Source organism: Remersonia thermophila, chromosome 3 (genome assembly GCF_042764415.1).
Source record: "Remersonia thermophila strain ATCC 22073 chromosome 3, whole genome shotgun sequence".
NCBI classification, from domain to species: Eukaryota; Fungi; Ascomycota; class Sordariomycetes; order Sordariales; family Chaetomiaceae; genus Remersonia; species Remersonia thermophila.
Window position 1 is genome coordinate 249,394 of NC_092219.1, and position 22,715 is coordinate 272,108.

Here is a 22,715-nt window from a genome sequence, read left to right on the forward strand (position 1 = left end):
GAGACGGGGGATGTCGCCTTGCATTGACATAGATGCCGGTTCATGTTATCAAGAAGCATCGCTAGGTAGTACTTTGCGGAGTCTAAGGCCAGGACGCCACAGAAGCGACTTGAACCACATGTTGCTGTTTGACCTGGATCCTTGATTAAGGACTCTGGTGGGCTGCCGAGATGATTCGGGATAGAAGGAGGGGAATCCTGTTCAGGAACCTGTTTCATCACAATGGGGAACCTGATTAGGAGCTACCTTAGGTACCTTACATACAAGGCACTTGAGCTTTCTACGTTAAGGTATCGATTTTCTTCAGCTTCTTGAAAGGCAAATCATGTGAGAGCCAAGAAATTGAGTAACTACTACGCTCCATGATAATACAACCGGCTCCATGGTTTGGCTCAGATAGGTTGCTCGTCCAATCTTAGATCCTGTCCCATTCTTTGACAATGACGACAAGCGTTTGGACCACGTCTTCAGCTGTGACAGTCAACAGGACGTTAAGAAATGAGTATTTAATGGCTGGGCTGGAAACAGACGGACCTATGCTGTGCCGAGCATCTTTGCTGATTCGATGCATGTCATACTCAGGTCCACCTCCTGGTATGATTAGCTTACATCATCTGGCCTACCTTGTACGTCAGCACGGCGCGAAAAGGCATATACTGTAAAAAGAAAACAAGAAAACAGAAAGTAACAGATTTGTGGCATTCCACCAGAGCTGGTCTGTGTATGTGTATTAGCGCAGGCTGGGAAACAAAGAATACAGGCAAAGTTCAAGTTCTCCGTCGGGATTCATCCCGTTGTTCACTGGGGATAAGGTCATGGTAGCTGCGTTGTTCTCAAAGGTAAAGAGGGCGTCGAGAAGAATGCATGGGAGCCCGAAGCAATGGCCGCCATAGAGGTACGTTGGCCTTTGAAAGATATCTCAGAGGACGAAAGCTACATGGCGAGTAGGTAGGGAGCTTTGCCATAGGAACGCAACTAGGTGGCAATATAGGCGCGGCTCAATCTGGTGAATTGGGGACTGGGGTCAGAAGAGCCTTGCAAACATACAAGGGAGTCTACCCCAAAGGAGCTGTATGAAGTGCTGATATATCGCTGCAACGCCATGGCTTGAACACAAAAATGCTTCCTAAACAAGTGCCGATTGGTCTGTTGCTTTGATGGCTACTCTTCTCTCTGCGTCATATGCCATGGGAGGCGTTTCCTCCGCAGCGAAGAGATCGAGATATCCTTTTCCAGACCATATTCGTCATCCCATTCTCGATGAGCCGACGAACATATCTGGTCGTTTCCACACATCAGCCCCGTGCGGCACGCCCTCGAACTACGACAGCTGCCACGCGTCAATCGAGACTCCGCCAAAGCCCGTCTTCAGCACGCCAACGGCCACAATGTTGTTGAGCCAGTAGTACTTCTGGCTACCCGTCTCGAAGAGGATCCGCAGGTGGATGCGTCCGTCCGGCTGCGTGGGGCCGCTCGTGCGGATGAAAATGTGCGCGCCGTCGTCGGTCTGCAGGTGATAGCGCGTGTCGGCCGAGAAGAGGCCGTCCTTGTCAATCAGGCCCCAGTCGGCGCCGAGGTTGAGGATTTTGCCTGGAAAAGAAGGCCAAAGGTCAGCTTAGGTTCTTTCACACCTCGCCGTGGTGCCGACGGAAGCGCAATGGAAGAAAGTCCTTACCAGACAGCCTCGGCCCCTTGAACGTGCCGCCCGTGATGGGAATAACAACGCGGTTGCCGTGCGGACCACTGCCGACCGAGTAGGCCGCGCCCAACGTGCAGTTGAGCGAGTAGAGGAAGGTGAGGCCGGGGGGCGTCGGCGTGTTTTGCGCGAGGGCCGTGACGGCCAGCAGCACGAGGTGCAGAAGGGAGGCGAAGATGGACTTCATGGTGTTGGCTGTGCTACCGATCTTGGGCTTCTACAAAGGGGCTCGTTGCTCGGTGTACGCACGGAAGGCGACTCTCAGGAATGAAAGTACGCGGCCGGAGCCTAGGCTTGCAAACCATGCCTTTATAGACAACTCATGGGGCCTTGTTTACCCGTGGGCATCATCAGCTTAAATGCCGCGGTTGATTCCCGACACGCAGGAACTGCCGTGCAAATGCAACGTCAGTTGCGATTCCTGTTCCCGAAAAGGAGGGTGAGTGGCTGGTCCCCCGGATTTCTCCCCAGATTTACGCGGCATTCCGATCGCTTGGGCCAGTCAGTGGTTAGTGGCACCGGCTGGGTAAATATGTAGTGTAGCCTCTAGCCGCCACGATTCCCTTCCACGCTGCTGTTCGGGATTCACCTCGGCTCTGTTTACGCTCTCCCATCCAGGTGAAGGGCGCACGCTGGTGCGGAGGGGTTCGTCCAACGCTTGATGACAGGACGGAAAAACTATGCCCGCCGTTGATCACGTCGTCGTGTCTTTTATGAGCTACCAGGTTTTCTATCAGGTCTCAAGTTTTCGGAGCAGCTATCGGGAATCTGGGCAACGTGATGTCCGTCCCTCCTTGGTAGAGCCGACTCCGCCGAGTTCATTCAAAGCTACAAGATCTCGATAGGATGCTGCACGACCTATTAGATCGCGATATGTGTATGCATCCAACTGTGGAGTTCAATGGCACGCTTGAAGTCCACCACGATCCGATGACCGGCTGTCAAATCGCGGTCTGTGGGTTGATCTGTAATTCTTTACGTCATGACATCTATACTACAGGGGCTAAAGTCCAGGTGAGGTGAAGAAATGAAGATCGGTTTATTGTATTGAAGCACAATGCAACTTTGTGTGGATGAGGATGGATCGGTCTTTGACGTGGACTGTTCTGTTGTCAGTTCGACAGGCGCTAAACCGTCTAGCCCAATAATAATCATGCATTGTAGGGCGAACGGTCTTGCCAATGACCACACGATTCCTAGGTTTTGTTGTCGAGACCGGGTGGAGACCGGATAGGGTGTGCAAAAAAAGTAACAAGAAGAAATGCAAGAAAGGAGGGAAAATAGAGAAACAAAGAAGATAGTTACCGACAACATGAGGAGAAAAAACAAAAGTTACACAGCAAACCAAATACAACGGAGCCTAGTTACACTACTGTGCCACTAATGTTTCGGAACGCCTCGATTCCCGAGTCACGTGACACAAGGCTCGTGACCCTTGAACCGCCTCTCAATGGTCCCAATGGTCCGCGATTCTGCCGGATCTTCTCCGAGAAATCGCCAGCGCCACACAAAAGCAATCACCATGTCGATGTCGAGCTACCCACCGCCACCGGCGAGTGATAGCAACACAGCTCCCACTGGACCGACATCTACAGGGAACACAGGTCCCGGCAGCCACAACAATGCTACACAGCACGTCACCGACGCGGCCAATGCCAATGTCAATGTGATCGAAGCTGCTGTCCAGGCCCAGAGCCAATTTGCAATTGATGCTGCTGCGGCAGCTGCTGCTGCTGTCGCCGCCGCTCACCATGGCCTCCAGGCGCTCCAGGCTGCTACGACGGGTACTGCATCCGGCACATCGGTCGCCCCCGCGAATGCTGGCCCGCCGCCGCCGCAGCAGCATGCCGCCCTCGCCGATGCCTCGTACTTGACCACGCCTCAAGGCGTGCAGTCGCCTGTCGCCGGCCGTGACCCGACTGTCAACCCCAAGCTCACGCGCCTGCGCCGGGCCTGCGACATGTGCAGTCAGCGGAAAGTCAAGGTAAATCGGTTATGAACCCTCAGGAGCCGGCGCATTTTTCCGCTAACCCTCTTGCAGTGCGACGAGCAGCAGCCCTGTCGCCCCTGTCGCGAGCTTGACGTGGACTGCACCTTCAACCGCCAGATGAAGCGTCGCGGTCCGCCTAACAAGCACGCCGAAGCCGCGAGGGCTGCCAAACAGGCGCGGCTGGAACCCAACATCAGCCCTGGCCCGCACAACGCTGCCGAGACTCTGGTCTCGATTTCCGGCGCCGCCCAGGACGCTCAGCGCCCTTTGGACGCGGAGGCCATCGCCCCGTGGCCGGTGCTGACCCTCCTCATCGACGACTTTTTCACCTACATTCACCCGCTCTGCCCGTTTCCCCATGAGCCAACCTTTCGCATGTCCTTCACGGCCCGCCAGGACCGCACCAACCGCGGGTTTCTGGCCCTCCTCGCCAGCATGATCGGCTGCTTGGTGGCCTCCTTCCCGCGCACCGCCCGCCTGCACCTCAAGACGCAGCCGCACGGTATGCAGACCTATCCCAAGGCCATCACCCTGATTGAGCGCTGCCGCTCCATCGCCCTCGAGGCCCGCGGGCCGGCCTTCTACAGCCGTGATGACATCTCGGTCTACGATGCTGCCACAAGCTACTTCCTTGGCCTCGCTGCCGCCTACACCATGCAGTGGAAGGTGTGCCGTCGTTTCATGGCCGAAGCCATGGCCTTCATCCGCGAGCTGGGCTACCACAAGCCTCGCGACCTGGGCTCCTCCATGTTCGGCGTCACCTACCGCGGGCCTTCCTTCAATCACGTCGAAGACCAGCTGGGCAAGCGCATCTTCTGGTCCATATTTGTCGGTCTTCGATCCATGTACCAGCTAGGTACTCACCACAGCGACATTGTGTTGCCCCCCCCTACCGCAGCGGAGCCGTACCCGGAGTTCCCAGTCGAGGTGGACGACCAATACATCTTGCCGCACCAGATCCTGGGTCAGCCCGAAGGTGTTGTTTCCCTGCTCACTGGCTTCAACCAGGCCATCAAAATCTACACGACCATGAACGGCCTGGTCAGCGTGGAACTATCGTACGGAATGTCGACGCTTGCCTTCCAGGACCAGAAGGTTCTCCTGGATGGGTCTCTTCAGGCGGTGAAGCAGACCCTAGAGGGCTTACCGCGGGAGCTGACGATCGACCTGAACTCTGGGAGCAACACCTCCAACCATCCGCTGTCCAGCCTTCTGCCCACTGCAAAGCCGGTCTTCGATGAGCGCAGCGGGAGCCTGCATTTCTGCCCCATGCCGTTCACGGGGCTGGCGCAGAATCCCAACCCAGACTTTCGACCTCCCCCCACCACTCAGCCCGATCGCCGCCGCCTGCTGCAGTATGAGATCCAAAAGGCCAACATTTACACCTCCCAACTCTCCACCCGCTCCTACTACGTCGAGCGCTACCTCAACCTGCGCGACGCCCACCGCGCGCATGCCCAAGCCAGCCATCACGCCCACCCTCACCTTTCGTTGCATCCGCTGTTCCAACAACAACAACAGCAGCAGCAGCAGCAGCAGCAAGCCACCCAGACTGCTGGCGGCGGCGCATCCAACCCTACCACAAACCCCCCGGATCCTACCGGCTCAGCCAACCGTGCTGCTGCTGCGACGGACGACCAAGTCGATCTCGTCATGGCCACCGAGCGGGATGTCATCGTCCAAAACCTCCTTACGGTCCTGGCCTCCATCTCCCAGCGAAGCATGGAGCCCAACGGCGCAAGCCTCATCAACAAGATCCGGCAGGTCGCCAGCACGCTCGTCAGCTCCGACGGCTCGTCGCCGCACGAGAGGAAGGGCCCCGCCGCGGCCAAGGCACGGCAGGAGAGCCTGGGCAGGTTCGTCGAGGTGCTGATGCGTCTCGAGAGGATTCCTCCCGGCGGCACGTCCTCTTCGGGCGCGATGGGTGGCCACGGGGTGGCGGTGGGTGGCGTTGGAGGGGTGGGGGCGATGGATGCCGCGACGGCCGCTGCGGCGGCGAGCGTGTCGGCGACGGGAGTGGTGGGGATGGGCGGCGGGGCGGGGGACGATGAAGAGCACGAGCTGAGGCGGTGGGCGGATTTGCGGGAGCATCAGGCCAGGTTTTTTCAGGGGGGTGGGTTCATGGGGTTGCCTTGACCTGAGATGGTCACGGGGCGTTCGCGGATCATTGGAGCAGGGCATGGTGTTGAGCAGAGGGAAGTGCGACTTGGCTGTAAATGAATGTACATAGCAGGAGTTGGGTTGTGCATGGCGGTGCTGGAATCTGGGCTGGTGGGGCGGCTTGTATGCTTTCTGTGAGTTTGGCGTTGGCGGCGCTGGTTAGGACTTGAACGATAGTTAATCAGGCGTGGTTAGCGCGGAGGATTGTTGCTTGTCAGGTATCTTGTAATGATTATTCTAGTCAATCTTCCTCCGCAAAAGGCACCGAGAAGGAGATGCGGAGCCACATCTCTGCTGATCTTCCTTCCTCTCCGTTGTGCATGTGTGGAATTAATCATCGTGTCATTTCCTCGTGTGCCGGAGACGCCATTGTTTGTTCCCCAACACGCCCTTCAGGTCTGCGAGCGCCTGGCTGGGAAGCATGGCACCAGCTATTGTGAGCATCTTTCTAAAATTGAAGGCAGGAATTAGAGGCGAAAGAATCCACTACTACACGGGTTGGGTGCAAACAGAGCATAGGTACAATTGCCAGCCAAGGCGATGGATGTAGAGGTATGTGCTCTGAAGTCTGTCGAAGATACAGCCCAAAGCTATGGTAATTAATGATCTGGATGATTTGCAACCCAGCACGTGGAAAGGCATGGTGTAACAGCAAAAACGGATCCGCTGATGCTGCCATCAGCTAGTGCACCATATATACCTGCTACTGCAACACACCCCCCAGACCGAGGCGATTAGTCGAGGTCTGAGTTCCCTGGTGCACTTATTTATCCTGACTTGGAGTTAGAGGAAATTTCATCTCTATCCTCCATCGCACCCCCGAGGGGTGCCCGGGTGTTTATTTATCAGACGCCACCCTAAAAACGTCCTTTGTGTCAGGTGTGCAAACACAGGTTTCGAACTCAGAGCCTTCTCATTGTATGTGACTTTTACAGTGCAGGTAGCACTATCAACATACCGCTGCGTAAACAGAAGAGGACCGGGCTCATAACTAGAAGGGGAGGTTCTCTTTCTGCGTAGCAGGAAGGCACCGGGCTCATAACTGTGACAGCAAAAACGGATCCGCTGATGCTGCCATCAGCTAGTGCACCATATATACCTGCTACTGCAACAACACCGTAAACGATCCGGGAATCATGAACATGGACCAGAAGCGGGATATTATACGAGCATGTGCAATCTGCCATGGTACACGGGTTGGAGGACGAGAAAATCGACAACAGATGCGCATATTCTGAGGAGTTCCCTCCCTTACCTAGGGATAACCCGGCGGGTCCTGCGATCCACAAGTGTTGAAAGGAGGAGCTTGAAACGGCCGACCAGGTTGTCCATGAGTTGATAAGGCAGTCTTGAAACGTAAGACGCCTTCATGAGTGAGACGAGGTAAAGCTGTGAGCTGGGGATTCCGAAGATGTCGGCCTAAGCATGAGCTATAACAATCTGGAAACAGCTCGCTTGCTGCGTGTAGGGTACGTTCTTGTTCTTTCGTGTAAGTGGCAGCGCCGGAGCACCCTTGGAAGCGAGGGACCACCATCCTCAACGCTTGGCGGCCATAACGTTAACTACCCCTGTTGCGACGCGGTTGCAACGTCATTTTTCTCCCGACTCGACGGATCAATTGTAGGTACTCTTCATGTCTGTCGCGGCTGCTGCTCCTCAACCATCGCTTTTTTACCCCAAAGAGACGAGACGTTCCAGGCGGGGGAACCAGCCAGCGAAAGCCTTGCCTCGGTTGTTGCGGCTTAATAATGCAGACGTCGGAAAGTCTCCGAATTAAGTGGGGATGTTCGGCAATGGGGGAGTTCCAGGCTGTGAACTCAGGGGGGCTACCCACTCAAAGCAGAGCTCCCTACCTAGTCGTTGAATGGAGACGATAACGTCATTCTTCTTTGCGATTCCCTTGGAATGTCTGTATCTCCCCGCAATTGAGCCGTCCATCTGGCCCGCGGGGTCGATCTCCGCACGTAGTCATGGCTCCAGGGTCGATTACCAAGCGGGTGGGCTGCTCTGGCATCGATGATTGTTTCCTTGGCGGCAGCATAAATACGACACCTCCTCACCTAACGTCCTGAAGAACCGCCGAGTTCTTAGAAGCGTGCCTTCAAACCGCCTTTTCCCTTCCCCCCTTACAGATTTCCCCTCCTGTCGCATCCTTTTTTCCCAAGCCGTCAGTCACCATGGTCGTCAACAAGACCCTCATCTTCAAGAAAGTCCCGACCGCCCTGCCGGTCCCGGGCGAGCACCTCGTCATCGAGGACCGCGGCTTCGACCCCGAGGCCCCTCCCCCGCCGGGTGGCATCACCGTCTCCATCCTGTGGGCCTCTTTTGACCCCTACCAGCGCGGCCGCATGCGCGCCGCCGACGTCAAGTCGTACAGCCCTCCCTTTGAGCTCAACGGGCCCATCACCAACGACACGGTCTCGCGCGTCCTCAAGTCGGATTCCCCCGACTACAAGCCCGGCGACCTCGTCCTCGGCCGCCTGCCGACCGCCGAGTACGCGGCCGTCACCAAGGAGCAGCTGGCCACGCTGCGCGGGAAGCTGCAGAACCCGCACAACCTCGAGCCCCTGGGGCTGTTCATCGGCCCGCTCGGCATGCCGGGGTTGACGGCGTGGAGCTCGCTGTACGAGATCGGCCAGCCCAAGAAGGGGGAGACCATTTTTATCAGCAGCGCGGCCGGCGCGGTGGGGCAGGTGGTGGGACAGGTGGCGAAGCGGGAGGGGTTGAAGGTGATTGGGAGCGTGGGCAGCGATGACAAGCTGGACTTCATCATCAACGAGCTCGGGTTCGACGGCGGGTTCAACTACAAGAAGGAGAGCGCGGCCGATGCGCTGAAGAGGCTGGCCCCGGAGGGCATCGATATCTACTACGAGAACGTCGGCGGCGAGCAGCTGGAGGCGGCGCTGGACGCGATGAACGACTTTGGGCGCGTTGTGTGCTGCGGCATGGTAAGCCTTTTTCTTTTCTTTTCTTTTTTTTCTTTTCTTTTCCGGCAATGACGAGGGCATGATGCACATATTCTGCCTGGGACTCGATGGGCTGACCGACGGCGCCAGATCTCGCAATACAACCTTCCCCCTGCGCAGCGCTACGGCGTCAAGAACATCTTCCTGGTGGTGAGCAAGCGCCTGACCATGCGCGGCTTCATCGTCAGCGATCCTGGCTTCTGGGACAAGTACGCCAAGGACCACCAGCAGAAGTTCGGCCAGTGGCTGGCCGAGGGGAGCGTCAAGGCCAAGCTGCACATTGTCGACGGCATCGACAACGCGGCGGAGGGGCTGGTGGGCATCTTTGAGGGCAAGAATTTTGGAAAGGCCGTGCTGAAGATCAAGGATGAGTAAACGGGTTTTGGGTCGGTCAACGGCGCATTGCGGGTATCGAAGCATTGCGACGATGGTTAATGTTCAACAATAGTTTTTGTTTGGTAAAAGGCGCGGCCCGTGGAATGGAACGGCATTTCAAGACATAATATAACCAACACTCTACTGATTGCTGCAAACCTACGCATCCCATTCGCTCTCCTCCGTCGTCGTCCCGGAATAGCTCTCTTCCCAATTCTCCTCCTCCTCTCCCTTGCGTACCACAAACCCATCCAAATCGCTTCCTGCTTCCTCCTCACTTGACCTCTTCTCCAGCGTCGAGCCGGTGCTCTTCAGCCAATCATCCGACCCGCTGCTGTCGTCCTCTTTTGACAAGTCAAGCTCGAGGGTAGGCTTGGGCGGCAGACCTCTCCTTGCGCGCAGCGTTCGCGGCCCTGCTACCTGCGATGACAGATGTGCAAATGGGTCGGGAGGGTTGGATCGCAGCGGGAGCGGTCTAGCAGAGACCGCGGGTCCAGCCACGGGGGTCTCGTCGTTGTCGGCCTCAAGGACGCGTTTGGTACGCCGTCGGGTGACGGCGTTTGTCGGCCTGGGAGGTTTCGGACTTGGGGCGCGGGCCTGTTTGGCCCGTTTCCGTAGACGGGCGAGGTAGGCTTGCGTGACCCTCGGCGGGTTGGTGCGGGCTCGGGACAATCGAGGCGCGGCGCGGCGGGGGATGCTCTCATTGCTGCTGCTGCTACTGCTGGTGGTGGTGGTTGCGGCGACGCTGGCGCTGGATAAGGAGTCAGAAGACGAGGACTCGGTGTACTCCTGGCCGGACCAGTCTTCGGAGTTGTCATCAGAGATCCAGTTGGAACTAGGGCTGCTGTACGAGCGTCGGCGTCGCTTGGTGCTGGGGATATCGGGCTTGGAAGACGCCCTCTTGGGAACGCGCGCGGGCGGTATGGCGTGCCCCTTGCCCGATTCATCTCGTGCCCGTTTCGCCTTGGAACCTTCAGAGATGAGCCTGTTGCGTTTTCCGGACGCGTTGGCTTCTATAACAGGAGGCTCGGGCGAGAGGACAGCTCGAGTGTGTTTGGTGCGACTTTGCGCCGGCTCCCTTAAGGAGGTTTCCATGACTGGCCTCGTGCGTTTTCCCAAAGTCTGGCTTCGTAAGACGGCCATTTTTGCCGTCGTCTCGCTGTCCTGCTTCGTCTGTTGGTTGCCGCGGTTGAGTCTCTGGGACCTCCTTGTTCCTTGCTGCGGTACCTGAGTCTTCGGATCCTTCTTTGGTGGTTTCTTCTTCGGTTTTGGCTGCACAGCCTTGTCGGTTCCCTTGGTCTCTTCCGCGCCGTCTCCCCCATCACCCTTCTTCTTCGCGTCTTGCTTCTTTGTCGGCTTGCGCTTCTTGGGAGAGGCATAAGCGTAACGCCTCCTCTTTCTACGTTTTTTCTGCTGCTGCTCTTCACCTGCATTTTGGTTCTCCTCATCTCCCACATCTTCTTTCTGCTTGTCATCGTCGTTCTGCTTGTCGCCATCGTTCTGCTTGTCGCCATCGTTCTGCTTATCGTCGTCATCCTTCTCCTTGTCGTCGTCCTTCTCCTTGTCGTCGTCCTTCTCCTTGTCGTCGTCCTTCTCCTTGTCGTCGTCCTTCTCCTTGTCGTCGTCCTTCTCCTTGTCGTCGTCCTTCTCCTTGTCGTCGTCCTTCTCCTTGTCGTCGTCCTTCTCCTTGTCGTCGTCCTTCTCCTTGTCGTCGTCCTTCTCCTTGTCGTCGTCCTTCTCCTTGTCGTCGTCCCGCTGTTGGTTGTCGTCCTGCTTCTGATCGTCTTGTTGCTGACGGTTGCCTTGCGGCTGCTCCTTCGCCTTCGTCTTCTTTCCAATCTTCTTCTGCTCCTCTTGGACCCTCTTCCGCTCCTCATCGATCTTCTCCCGTTCCTCTTCAAGCCTCTTCCTCTCCTCCTCGAGCCTCTTCTTCTCCTCTGCAAGTCGTCTCTTCTCCTCGGTCTCCTGACTTTTGTCCTGGCCCACACCCCAACCTCCGCCGTCACCATCATGATCATCACCATCCTGCCCCCCTCGCCCACCCCATGGCCCATTCCCATCCACCTCCATCCGCTCCAGAAAGTCACCCTTTTCATAAAACATCTGCGTATCCACATCCGTCACCACAAACCCTTCCACGTCTCCATACTCGTACCACACCGCCCGCCAAGGTCCCATCAAAAACTCCAGCGTGTCCCTCTTCCGCACCACCTCTTCCTCGTCCTCCGTTGTGGGCCTCAGCGTCCCGGCAAGCTCTTGCATCGCCCTCTCCAGCCGCGTCTCGACGGGCGCGTAGGGCATGCGCTCGAACTGCGGGTCGGGGCGAACCCAGGAGACGTCGCCGTGGCAGGCGTCCTGTTTGAGTGCGTTAGCCCCCTTTTGGCGGTATTCTCTGACTTTGGACCAGGCGAGCGGGAGGACATGGTGTAGGAGGAAGTTGTGAGGCGGGATGGAGATGTGGGCTTGCGGTGTGGCGGGGTGGGACAGCGGGGACGTGCCGACGGCTTCCCACTGCCGGAGGAGGTTGATGAGAGCGGATGAGTAGGCTGGTCTGGCGCCCGGCGGGAGGTTGACTTTGTCCGGGCGGTATCTTTCTACGGAGCCCTCCAGAACGGGGAGTTGACCGTCCGGTCCGGGATTGCCGAATTTAGGGTAGTCGTAGTTGATCGCGAGCTGACGCAGGATTTGGCCTATGGCTTGTCCGTCCGTCCACGCAATGGGCGGCACGTCTTGGTCGGCAGTGATGGTGAGCCAGGAGGTCCTGGAATCCAGCAGATCGGGAATCCAGTCGGCGTTCTCCAGACCCTCAAGTCCGATCTGCGGGAAGAAGTCGCTCATAGGGTCCTGAGCACGTCCGTGGAAGTGTAAGAGGATGTTTTTGGGTTCTATGGCTTTGTGAAGAATGGGATCCCACGACTCTGGAGCCGCCGGCACAGACACACGCTGCTCTAGCCAATCGTCGAGATCTCTCGGGGTGTATCCTCGCTGCAGGAACAGGACCGCACGAGTAAGTTGCTCGGCGACGTGCCAGATGAAGGACTCGGGAACGGGCCCTCCGATCTCAGGGTCTCCGTACATCTCGAGCAGGTTGTCCAACGTCCCGCCGTTGTACCATTTGAAGTACAAAGACCACACATCGGTCAACCTAGGGTCAGCAGGGTCCGGTATGGTGCCCAACCGCCTGCTTGGATCCAGGGGATGCGGCTGGTCGATCAGAGGCAAGCCATAGGCATAGAGCTTTACAAAGTGTTCCTCGGGTAGCTCGACGCCGCCAAGCATGTGGGAGAGCCTGTCGAGGGTCGAGAAAGTGAGCTCTCGGGGTCGGCTCCCCAGGACCTCCGTCCTGCCTTGGCGGATCCGGGTGTAGCGCTTCTCCACAAGCAGCTCGCCTGTGTCGAGGGACTTGACAAGCATTGTCCTTCCCATCTTGGCCCAGTGGTGGAGGTTGCGCATCAACAGGAAACCGTTGGGGTGCTCGGAATTGAGCCAGGTCCAGCTCTTCGAAGTCACCTCTGAATTCGGAGTGTCGGTTTGTGGGGTGGGCAGCTCGACATGGAGCTGACCGAACTTGGCTGGCGTGCCTGTGAGCCGGAAGTCCGGCCACGGCCAAGCGTTGTTGGTGGATTGAGATGTCGCCGCCATCTTTGGGCTTGTGTGTCAAGATACGGCGTGGAGAGTGATGAGGGTTGACTCGAGGACGAAGCTGGCGAGACAATAGATGCTGTGTCCCTACTTGAAGTTTCTCAATCTCAAACAATTTCAGGAGCTCGAAGTATCTTTGTTACGCCATTGTTTGTCCGGTTCCGGATGCGAGGACAGGATTGACCGTTCATTGTCTTTGATCGCAGCCCTGATGTGCCTGTGGAGACAAAGCCATCATAAGCTCCATCTTGTCCTGCAAGAAGGCAAGGCATTTTTGACTTTTTCGACTTGGTAAAAAGATGAAGATCCACGTTTATCAAAGCGAAATAACTATATGGCGGATGAACTAGGCGGTTTGGACGATCAAAGCGAGAAGATACGTGAAATCATGACCTGTGGCACCCGAGGAGGTTAGGTATATCGATCGCAAACAGACCTCTCTCACAACCCAGCCTCCCGTTGGGCGGATATACCCGAAAAGATGCGGCATTATGAACAGTTTGGGTGCCATTTTCAACTTGTGTTTGCAGTCATCGACACAAGAACGATATGAACGCAGCAACTGTTCTGATGGTATAATATCCCAAAATCCACCTGCGCCAAAGGATGCAAACTCCCAACCCCTGACCGGCAGACACGCTCTTTTTAATTCCGTTGTAGCCCGACCCCGTTGCCCTCTAGTTGGCCTTGATCCATCCCTTCGGTCCACCCCACGTTCCCTTGACCATCGACTTGTAGTACACCCAGGGGAAGAAGTCCTTCTTGAGGTGATAAAAGGCCCTGCGCGGCGTCGCCTGATCCAGCCCGAGCATGGCGAACGTCTCCTTGGGCACGCCACCGTACTTGAACTCGGCCAGCATCACCTTTCCGTACTCCGTCACCAGCGGGCACGACGTGTAGCCGTCATAGAGCGGCTCGGGGGTGCTCTTGCCACCGCTCTCGAGCGCCTTGACCAGGTTGCTCACGAGCACGGGCGCCTGCGCCGTGATGGCGGCGGCCGTCTTGGAGGTCGGCAGGCTGGAGGCGTCGCCAGCGGACCAGACGTTGGCGAACTTCTTGTGCTGCAGGGTGGCGTTGTCCACCTCGACGAACCCGGCGGCGTCGGCGAGCGGGCTGTTTTTGACAAAGTCGTGCGGCCCCATCTTGGGAACGACGTGCATCAGATCGAACCGGCGGCGCACGGGCTCCTTGCCGTCGGGCAGAGCGAAGACGGCCGTGTTGCCATCCACGATCTCCACCAGGTCGTGCTGGAACAGCCCCTCGACGCCGCGCTCCTGGCGAAGCACCTCGAGCGCGGCGCTGTACTTGGGCACGCCGAACATGCCGGGCAGGGCGGTGGCGAAGGCGATCTTGATCGGGCTGTTGGCATCGTTGGCCTTGTACAGGCCGGCGCGCTTCCAGTGGTTCAGGGCCAGCCACATGACCTTCTGGGGAGCGCCGGCGCACTTGACAACGCCGGCGGGCTGGGTGAAGATGGCCTGCCCGGACTTGAGGCGTTCGAACGTGCCGAAGACCTTGTCGACCGTCTCAAAGGTGTAGATGCTGGAGACGTTGGACTTGGGGTCGGCGACGGCCTCGGGCAGGCCCTTGATCTTGCCCATGTCGATCTTGATGCCGGGGGCGACGACCAGCTGGTCGTAGGTGAGCTTGTCTCCGCGGCCGAGGGTGACGGTGTTGCTTTCCGGGGAGAAGGTGGCGAGAGAGTCCTGATAGAGCCGGAGCTTGGGGTCAACCAGGGACGCCAGCGGACGGCGCAGGTCGTTCTTGTTCTTGAGCCCGCCGCCAACCAGGGTCCAGCCGGGCTGGTAGTGGTGCCATTCGGCGGGGTCGACAATGGCAATGTCGTCCTGGGCGAACTTGCCGGTCCGCAAAAGCTGATGGCTGATGGTGAGACCGGCCGAGCCGCCGCCAACCACCACGACCTTGTGGTTCCGCGCCGCATTGGCGGGCGAGGTGACCGAAGCGAAGCTCCGGTGCGACGCCGGAGCTTGCCTTGCCAGCAGCGCGGCCGTGTGCCTGGGAAGAAGTCGGCTGGGGACCATGGCGGCAGCGTGTGTGAAGAGGAGGGCGGGAGGGGTGGTGTGAGATGTGACACCGTCGTCAGATGAGGGCCTGATGGAGGTATGTATGTTGATGAGAAGATCCCGCGGCGTGTGGGGAATGAGACTTCACAGGGGCCCCCAAAGAACCGGCCGCGTTCAGCGTCCAGCACGACATGCGCGAATTAGTGGGGCCGAGGGCAGATCGCCGAAGGCCTTGAAGGGAGCGCCGAGACCCGGAACCGGAACAACCCCCAAGGAATCCAGTGGCGCCACCATGATATGACGTCGGCTATCGGAGATTGCTCCGAGGGTTGGAGGAATCTGCCATTTCCCTTTGCATCGGGGGCCATCCGGGCTTCGGTCCGGGATACAACGGTTCTACCGGCGACTGCTCGCCGGCTCGCCCTACCCCATCCTCGCCTCCCTAGACCCGGATCTCGGAGCGGTTGTCGGGCGGATCTCGGCTAGCGCCCGAAAGAGCCCGACCGCTCGTGCTCCAGGAGTCCGGACGGCCGGTCTCTCGCCCCAGGGGTGGGTCTCCGTGATGCCGCCGCGGTGGCGGATGACGATAAAAACACGGCACCAGGCTGGCCGCGTATGTGTGAAGAAAAGGGGCCGACAATCATCGCCGCGGATCTCATTCTTTGTCTCGTTTCGCTCCCAGACAAGGACAAGAATTTCATCATGCCCAAGCTGCCTATTCCTGCTGGCATCGGGGCGACCCTGCGGGCCGGTACCCGCCTTCGGGGATCACTCACAGGCGCCGGGTCAGCTCCCCGGGTCCTGCTTGGCGGAGGTCATCACCAAGCTCGGGATATTCATCATGCATGCAGGCCCTCCGCTCCTGGGGGTCCCGGATCTCAGCAATGTATAAAAGCTCTGCGTCGGCAGCCCATTCTTGTTCAAACCCACCACCCATCACCATCGACGCTTTCTGCCAGACAACCCGCCACCATGCATCAACCATATAGCACCAACTCCTCCTCTTCCTCCCCCTTGCCACCAGGCCCGGAAGGCCCCGAGCCCACCATCCACGCCATTTTTGAACCCGAGACCTTCACCTACCAATACGTCGTCGTGGACCCAACGACGCGTACGGCCGCCATCATCGACCCAGTCCTCGACTACGATAACAAGACCCGCACCGTCTCCACCGTAGCCGCCGATGGTCTCCTCTCCTTGGTGCGCGAGAAGGGGTATACCGTCTCGCACATCCTCGAAACGCACGCCCATGCGGACCATTTGACCTCCTCCTTCTACCTGCAGAGGAAATTGGCCGAGAGCCAAGGGACAAAGCCGCCTGTGTGCATCGGGAAGAGGATCGGCCAGGTGCAAGTGTTGTTTGGGAAGCGGTATGGGATCGACAGCGACGAGTACGATGGCGTGTTTGATACCCTGTGGGAGGATGACGCCGAGATTCAGGTGGGGACGATGAAGGGCCGGGTGGTGCATCTGCCGGGGCACACGCCGGACCATGTCGGGTACTGGATCGGAGGTGAGCTTTTTCCTGTCGAGGCCTTCTCTCCTCTTTGCCCCCCCCCCCCCCCCCCCCCTGTGAGCCAGAAGCGAGCTAACCCATCCCACCAGACAACGTCTTCTGCGGCGACTCTCTCTTCCACCCGGCCATCGGCACCGCCCGCTGCGATTTCCCCGGCGGCAGCGCCCAGGCCATGTACGCCTCGGCGCAGAAGCTGCTGACGCTGCCGGACCATGTGCGCATCTGGGTCGGGCACGACTATCCGGGGCAGCATCCGGAGAGCCCCGAGCCCGAGGCGATGGCCACGATTGGCGAGCACCGCGCACGGAACAAGCACGTACGCGAGGGCGTTAGCGAGCAGGAGTTCGTGGCCATGCGGAGCGAGCGGGACAACAAGCTGGCAGCGCCCAGGCTGCTGCATGAGAGCCTGCAGGTCAACATTCGCGCCGGCAAGCTTCCTAAGCCGAGCGAAGGCGGACTGAGGTTGTTTAACCTGCCTGTCAAGATTCCCGAGGGGCTGTAGGGGTTACACGATGGATGTTATTCCCGGTTTTGTTTCGGTCGCATGTGTATCATCTAAGTGGCGTTTCGAAGGGTAATTGGGTACCTATGTGAGGATCTTCGCATGTTATAACGCATAATAATTGAAGGATCATGACTCCATCTTATTGCCCTTGTCTGCGTGTGTTGGCAGCCTAGGCCGTGTTGGCAAGATGTCATCGGCCCCCGCTGGGTATCAAAGCATACTATGCAGTAGCTTCGGGCGATCTCATGACGTCTGGTTATGCGTCCCTGAGTCGAGATCGACTGCCTCGCTGTACCCGGTATCCTCTCCTGTGCGAGGGAGGCGGAGAACTCCCTCTGCTATTAGAGATGTGTCCAACATATCCTTTTGAGGTGGTGCTGTCACGGCTTGATTCAGGGAACTCGCCCTCACACTTGGTAGTCTGGGGGATCTCATTTCCCTTGGTGAGCTGACGCTTGATCTGTTGCGAGCGCCTGGGCTCTGCGACCGGGCCGTGGGTGGCGAGAACTCGCAAGAGCACCAGGAATTTGGAAACGAACTCGATCAATTTAGTCGGATCCTGCTCCGGATGGGTTCAAACGGTCCTTCTGGCCTGTTCCGTGGCAATAGGTAGGGCAATACCACACCTCTCACTAGCTAAACCCCAGGCAGATCCAACGAGGTACCTTTCACTGTCTTGCCCTTTCACCGCATCACTCCCGTCCGGTAGCCCTGTAGCTCTTCACACCCCCAACCCCATCCCACTCCCGTTCATCATCCCCTCCACCGCCTCTGTCCACGCCTGCGCCCGTGAACACTCAACACCATCGTCGCAAGCTCCTCCTCGGCGCCGTGGAGGAGGTCTTCTTCTCTAACCATCATCGGACGGGTGCCCACGCACCATCACCCACCGCGTCGGAATCCGGCCGATGAGCTCCACAGCAGTTGACCTTACGCGGTATATCCGCATGGATGGCCATTACGGAGTCTGCGACGTACATGATTTGAAGCGCTTGTTGCAGCACCCGCATTTCAGCTCGTCCATTGTTGCCACTGGGATGACAATGAACCATAAACATTGTTACGAGGTAACAATACGGGTAAGTCCGAGACAAACAGACCAAAAGAGTTTACTCGGATTAGGTGTGCGGAACGGGTGTGGGTGGGTTTGCGACCACGATGGACGGACCTGCGCGGGTGAAGCTGTCGAGAAGACAACATCTCAGTGTCAGATTTCCGACACTATTATGGGTCACATTTGCTTGGCTTCCTGTTGTGGAAGAGGTGTGGAAGGACACAGAGTGGTGTTGGCGCTTGATTGCTGACGTGCATGATTTCAGCCTCAAGAGGGTGAGATAGGAGACAAAAGGACGCCACAGAAAAGCTGCCTTGGGTCTAGTGAGGTACCGCCGTGGCTGACCGCGTACAGAACCGCGAAGTCAACGACTGTATTCTTGAGCCAGTGAAGTATCGATGGATCTGTACATACCCCCCTCCCCCGCCCGCGTTATGCATCTCGTTCATCCCTTTCAAGTCATTAACATCGGCAAGCTCCTGTTCTTTCTCATGCCTTTGCTTTACCTCCCTTAGTTCCACCAAGAGCATCGTGAAACTAACGGATTTCCCCCGCCCCGTAGTCTCATACGGTTCGCAATCAAGCAGGCGGGACGTCCATTCTACGGACATGTCACAGTTGAGGTGCATGATGCAAAGAGAATACAGAAGCTAGTATCTGAGGAACGTGACCATAAAATGACGAGGGCAAACTACCAGAGTCTGTCATGTGGATACAAATGGAACTACGAACCCAAATGCAAAGGCCAACGGGTATACAAATAGTAGACAAATCCCAAGACCAGCAACGTTGGACTACCATAAACATGTGCTCCAGGAGAACTTACAAGCGGGCCTGCCATGGTCCCACCGCCAAGCCATCCTATCACCCTCACGCCACCAGGATATGGTCATATGCTCATGTGCGAATACCGCCTTTCCTTGGGTGGCATCACGCCGGTTACGACCGGCAGCTGGGCCTCGTCGAACTGCGGCCTTGAGAAGCGGTTGTAGGCGATAAAGGTATCCGAGTCCCCGACGGCCGCGTTGACAGGTGTGGGCACGCGTTCCGAGAGACGACGGACCTCGACGCCGTCGTCGCGGACGGGCTGGACGCCGAGGGCGCGGTAGATGAGGTGGAGGGCGGGTATGGACAGGCCGTGCACCACGATCGAGAACAGCACCAGCCAGTACACGGCCGGTATAAGCGTGCGTCCAAGGAGGTCCAGCTCTGCGTCGGAGTCGGGTGAACCGGGTGCCGGGATTAGCTTGCGCGCATGTTCGAGGTAGAAGACAGCGCCGATCCCGATGGGGCCGAAGTAACCCATAAAAAATGCCTCCTTGTAGTTGCGGCAGGACCGGGGCATAAGTTTGTAAGTGATAAGAATAGCGGGAATGCGGCGGAAGAGGAGGATAAGAAATCCAAGGGCGAAGAGGCGGCCGTACGTCAGTCCTGTTACCTCGGGCTGATGAAACTCGCTCCAGGGGACAACAGTACCAAGGTATATAAAGCCGCCAAGGTTGAGAAGCATATCAACCGACGAATTGACCTCGTCGTGCCGCTCCAATGCCTCGCGGAGGTATTCGCCATCCCAGTTCATAGCAGTGCCAGCTACGAAGCATGCTAGCAGATCGTCGGTACCAAGCATGCCACAGATGCCTGTGAGAAATAGCTAGTCGGCAGCCCTAGTCAGCACAGCACATGTGAAAAGACAAGAAGCGTTGTTGGTTTAAGAGGTGGTGGAACTGCTTACGCCAATAGCTGTTGGGAACAGCAGGTAGCTTTCGCAGTCGACCCATTTCCTATAATAGGACCTTGGTTAGCTAACGTCCAAAGGCGAAGAGGAACATCAACACGCTGCAGGGGGTCAACGTTACCTCCGAACGGCAAACTTCAGGGCCTTGCCGCTAGTGAACCCCACAAATGCCCCGATAGGGATCGACATGATGACAAAGTACAGCCACGTCTCGAGGAACCAGTTCTTGATCGCTATGCCGACGCCGCCGCCAAGCCGGCCCACCGCACCTCCTGCGCGAGCCAGCAGCAATCCTCTCTCACGAAGCTCCCCGTCGGCGCCATGAGCATGCCGAAGCAGGTACGTCGCGAGCATCAAGAATGGGAAGCCAAACCCATCATTCGCCCCCGCCTCAGATGAGATGATTTCTCTTAGCGGTCTCGCCACGAAGGTGTCCGCAAATGGCCCTTTGGCGACGGCTTGCGAGAGGACCGGGTCGGTGGAAGTAACGCACGCCGCGATAAACATGGCCGAGAGCAAAGACAAACCGGGCGCGACGGCAAGCAAACACAGGCTCGTACTCAGCCACATGATAGTCATGACGGGGATCATGCACACGGCCATTTCGCGCCAGTGATGGCGTTGGTATTTGGCCGGCAGCTGGTAGCCGGCGAGGACAAGCTGCACGCAGATGACAATACGGGTCACGCCCAGTGTGATGGCCGGCGTTTGTCCCTCGATTGCCGAGCCCCAACGCGTGCTGTCAAGACACTTGGCCGCGATGGGGCCTAGGGCGATGCCGAAGACAACGGCGGGGACTAATAACGGAAGGTTTCGTGTTAGTCAGCCCCGACACTCGGCATGTCTGCTGTGCGATCTCTTGGAGGTCATGGCGTCGTACGAGCTTCCCCGAGAAACCATCGATTCTTGATCAAAACCGAGATCGTGCCATAGAGAATCATGAAGCCGCCTTGGGTGGTACACCAATGTCAGCATCCTAGGGTTCAGGTCCCCATCAGGTGACCAGTCCTGACCAATGAACAGCGGTTCGCATACCAAAAACGGCCACCACGACGTTTAGTTCGCTGACATCGAGCAACGGCATGGCGAGAAAGGCCAAGAGGCCAAGAAGCTGAGCACAGGCGGGTGGTATGAAGGTTCAGTCTGTGCTATTGCGGGCAAACCATAGGACTACCTTGTGATAGAGAACGAGGAGGAATCCAGAGACCGCGACTTCGCGAGGGATGGGGTATAAAACCACGAGCAGAGAACAGAGAATCAGAAACCAAAAAAGCCCGCACGGCACACCGCCGACCTCAGAACCGGGTGCTCAATGGGGGGCGGGGGCTGCCAGCGCCTCCACGACCTGGAAAGAAAGTAAGATCGTCACTAGGCCTTTCGAAGTGGGGGATGGGCATTGTGTCGGGAGATCAGCATAGCCAGATGGTCAGCATCGTCGTTCAAATTATCCCTCACTGCCAATTTCAGATTGCCTATTCCCGCCCGAACGTCAGAATGGCGGCGGAACATGGGCATCTCGCACCCAGCTCAGGAAGTCAAGACATTCCCAGGATCGAAGAAGGTGGTTCAGATGTCAGGAGATCCCCATTTACGAGGCCTTGGCTGTTTTCTTGGTATGCTTGGCCTCACCAGAGTTGTACCCGAGATAGGAAACTAAGAACTCCGCCAAGGCGTCCCTGCACTTGGCAGGAAGCTCGGCGCAACGACATCAGCGAGACGCCAGCGATCACCGGACGCCAAGGACTTGGCGTAGCATAATAGAGGAGAGTCTCTCCTTGCAAAGCATGTTCCGTCGTTGGGCGACCAAACCGCCCGACAGGAACATGCCCGAATCACGGCGGCTGGCATACCAAGCTATACAGATCTACCCGATTCGATATCCTCTGCTTGGGCACAACGTGATCCAGAAAGGAGTGGTTCGACGCCGTCTATCCATCGGCTCGATGGCCTCCAATATCGCACCATTTGCAATACTAACTCGGGACCGACGTTGGGTGTCCCTTTTGTCATTAGGTGCTTCGTCATGCGCCATGTCTTCCCCTCTCCTCCTCGTCAGACCCCCCGTCTTCTCTTTCTTCCTCCTCTCCAGCCCTCGTGGATCTCCTTCTTTTCCTCGGCCACCCCTCATATTACCCATTCACGTCATAAACCCCACAGACCGAGGGCCAGCTCCGGGGGATCTGTCTGAGATGAGTCGTTTCCCTCATTAGGGACAATGTCTTTGATCGTCAAGCCCAATATCGGCCTTCCTCTCCTGAGACAATATCTGACAAGGGGTCCCGATCCTACTCTCGGGACGCGCATTCAATAGCATGCCGGTAGGAAGAGCGGCAGAGAATAGGTTGCGACAAGGCGGCTCAATCCCCGGCATTGCCCACGTGGCTGCGTGGATTGGTCCTTGCGGACGAGAGGTTTCTGCCTCCCTTCTGCTGACGGAGCGGAGGGGCTGATCCGTCTGTGTATTCCTGCACGGGGTTGTGACTTATTAATAGCGTTGAATAGTTATGGCGGTTCCAGCACAATCGACCCACTCCCTACGGATATTGTTACATCCAGAATATTCCGGTCCCCCCTCATTTCGGGCTCCTTCGTGGCATTCTCCATGATCTGGAGCAGGGCACTGCGATGTTGAAGATGATCAAGGTAGACGGCGTGCTCGTCATTCATGCTCTTGAACTATTGAGCTTTTCACCACCAGCAGCAACTACAAAGACCTCCACAATCTCGATGTCATACCGAACTCCAGCTGGGGAGATGGTAGCCAGCAGTCAATACAGAATGAAGCAGGTAGCCTTGAACAAGCAGACGTCTCTAGCAAGCTCCGGCTTGGCTAGGCGTATTGACGAGACTTCAGTCTTGTGTAACTACCTAGGTACCTAGGTAGGCGTAAGTACGGAAATGGTGTCTCCAGCAAGGCTTCGCAAAATACGTGTTCCCATCCCCAGGACATGTCACGTTCCCCTGGGACAGCGTGCCGTGAGGAACATACTACCTCGCATGCCGCGCAATACATGTCGATGGCATCAGCAGCGAGCAATGACACAAAATCAAG

General features: G+C 57.5%; 7 protein-coding genes across 7 annotated transcripts; 3 read left to right on the forward strand and 4 right to left on the reverse strand.

Moving 5' to 3' along the window:
• Positions 1-1,321: 1,321 nt before the first annotated feature.
• VTJ83DRAFT_2892 (uncharacterized protein) lies at positions 1,322-1,883 on the reverse strand (the record flags this gene model as incomplete). The annotated part of the gene is made up of 2 exons (XM_071009212.1): positions 1,322-1,590; positions 1,676-1,883. The coding sequence occupies 2 exons, from the start codon at positions 1,881-1,883 to the stop codon at positions 1,322-1,324; spliced, it is 477 nt and encodes a 158-aa protein (XP_070866773.1).
• Positions 1,884-3,218: 1,335 nt separating this feature from the next.
• VTJ83DRAFT_2893 (uncharacterized protein) lies at positions 3,219-5,822 on the forward strand (the record flags this gene model as incomplete). Its single annotated transcript, XM_071009213.1, has 2 exons — positions 3,219-3,680; positions 3,738-5,822. 2 exons carry the CDS (start codon positions 3,219-3,221, stop codon positions 5,820-5,822), a joined length of 2,547 nt encoding a protein of 848 aa, XP_070866774.1.
• Positions 5,823-8,023: 2,201 nt separating this feature from the next.
• VTJ83DRAFT_2894 (uncharacterized protein) lies at positions 8,024-9,187 on the forward strand (the record flags this gene model as incomplete). Its single annotated transcript, XM_071009214.1, has 2 exons — positions 8,024-8,794; positions 8,903-9,187. The coding sequence occupies 2 exons, from the start codon at positions 8,024-8,026 to the stop codon at positions 9,185-9,187; spliced, it is 1,056 nt and encodes a 351-aa protein (XP_070866775.1).
• Positions 9,188-9,346: 159 nt separating this feature from the next.
• Positions 9,347-12,829, reverse strand: VTJ83DRAFT_2895 (uncharacterized protein; the record flags this gene model as incomplete). The annotated part of the gene is made up of 1 exon (XM_071009215.1): positions 9,347-12,829. One exon carries the CDS (start codon positions 12,827-12,829, stop codon positions 9,347-9,349), a length of 3,483 nt encoding a protein of 1,160 aa, XP_070866776.1.
• A 677-nt stretch (positions 12,830-13,506) lies between these two features.
• Positions 13,507-14,871, reverse strand: VTJ83DRAFT_2896 (uncharacterized protein; the record flags this gene model as incomplete). Its single annotated transcript, XM_071009216.1, has 1 exon — positions 13,507-14,871. One exon carries the CDS (start codon positions 14,869-14,871, stop codon positions 13,507-13,509), a length of 1,365 nt encoding a protein of 454 aa, XP_070866777.1.
• Positions 14,872-15,468: 597 nt separating this feature from the next.
• Positions 15,469-16,871, forward strand: VTJ83DRAFT_2897 (uncharacterized protein; the record flags this gene model as incomplete). Its single annotated transcript, XM_071009217.1, has 2 exons — positions 15,469-16,366; positions 16,459-16,871. 2 exons carry the CDS (start codon positions 15,469-15,471, stop codon positions 16,869-16,871), a joined length of 1,311 nt encoding a protein of 436 aa, XP_070866778.1.
• A 1,946-nt stretch (positions 16,872-18,817) lies between these two features.
• Positions 18,818-20,747, reverse strand: VTJ83DRAFT_2898 (uncharacterized protein; the record flags this gene model as incomplete). The annotated part of the gene is made up of 5 exons (XM_071009218.1): positions 18,818-19,579; positions 19,661-19,709; positions 19,785-20,460; positions 20,544-20,612; positions 20,699-20,747. 5 exons carry the CDS (start codon positions 20,745-20,747, stop codon positions 18,818-18,820), a joined length of 1,605 nt encoding a protein of 534 aa, XP_070866779.1.
• Positions 20,748-22,715: the final 1,968 nt, after the last annotated feature.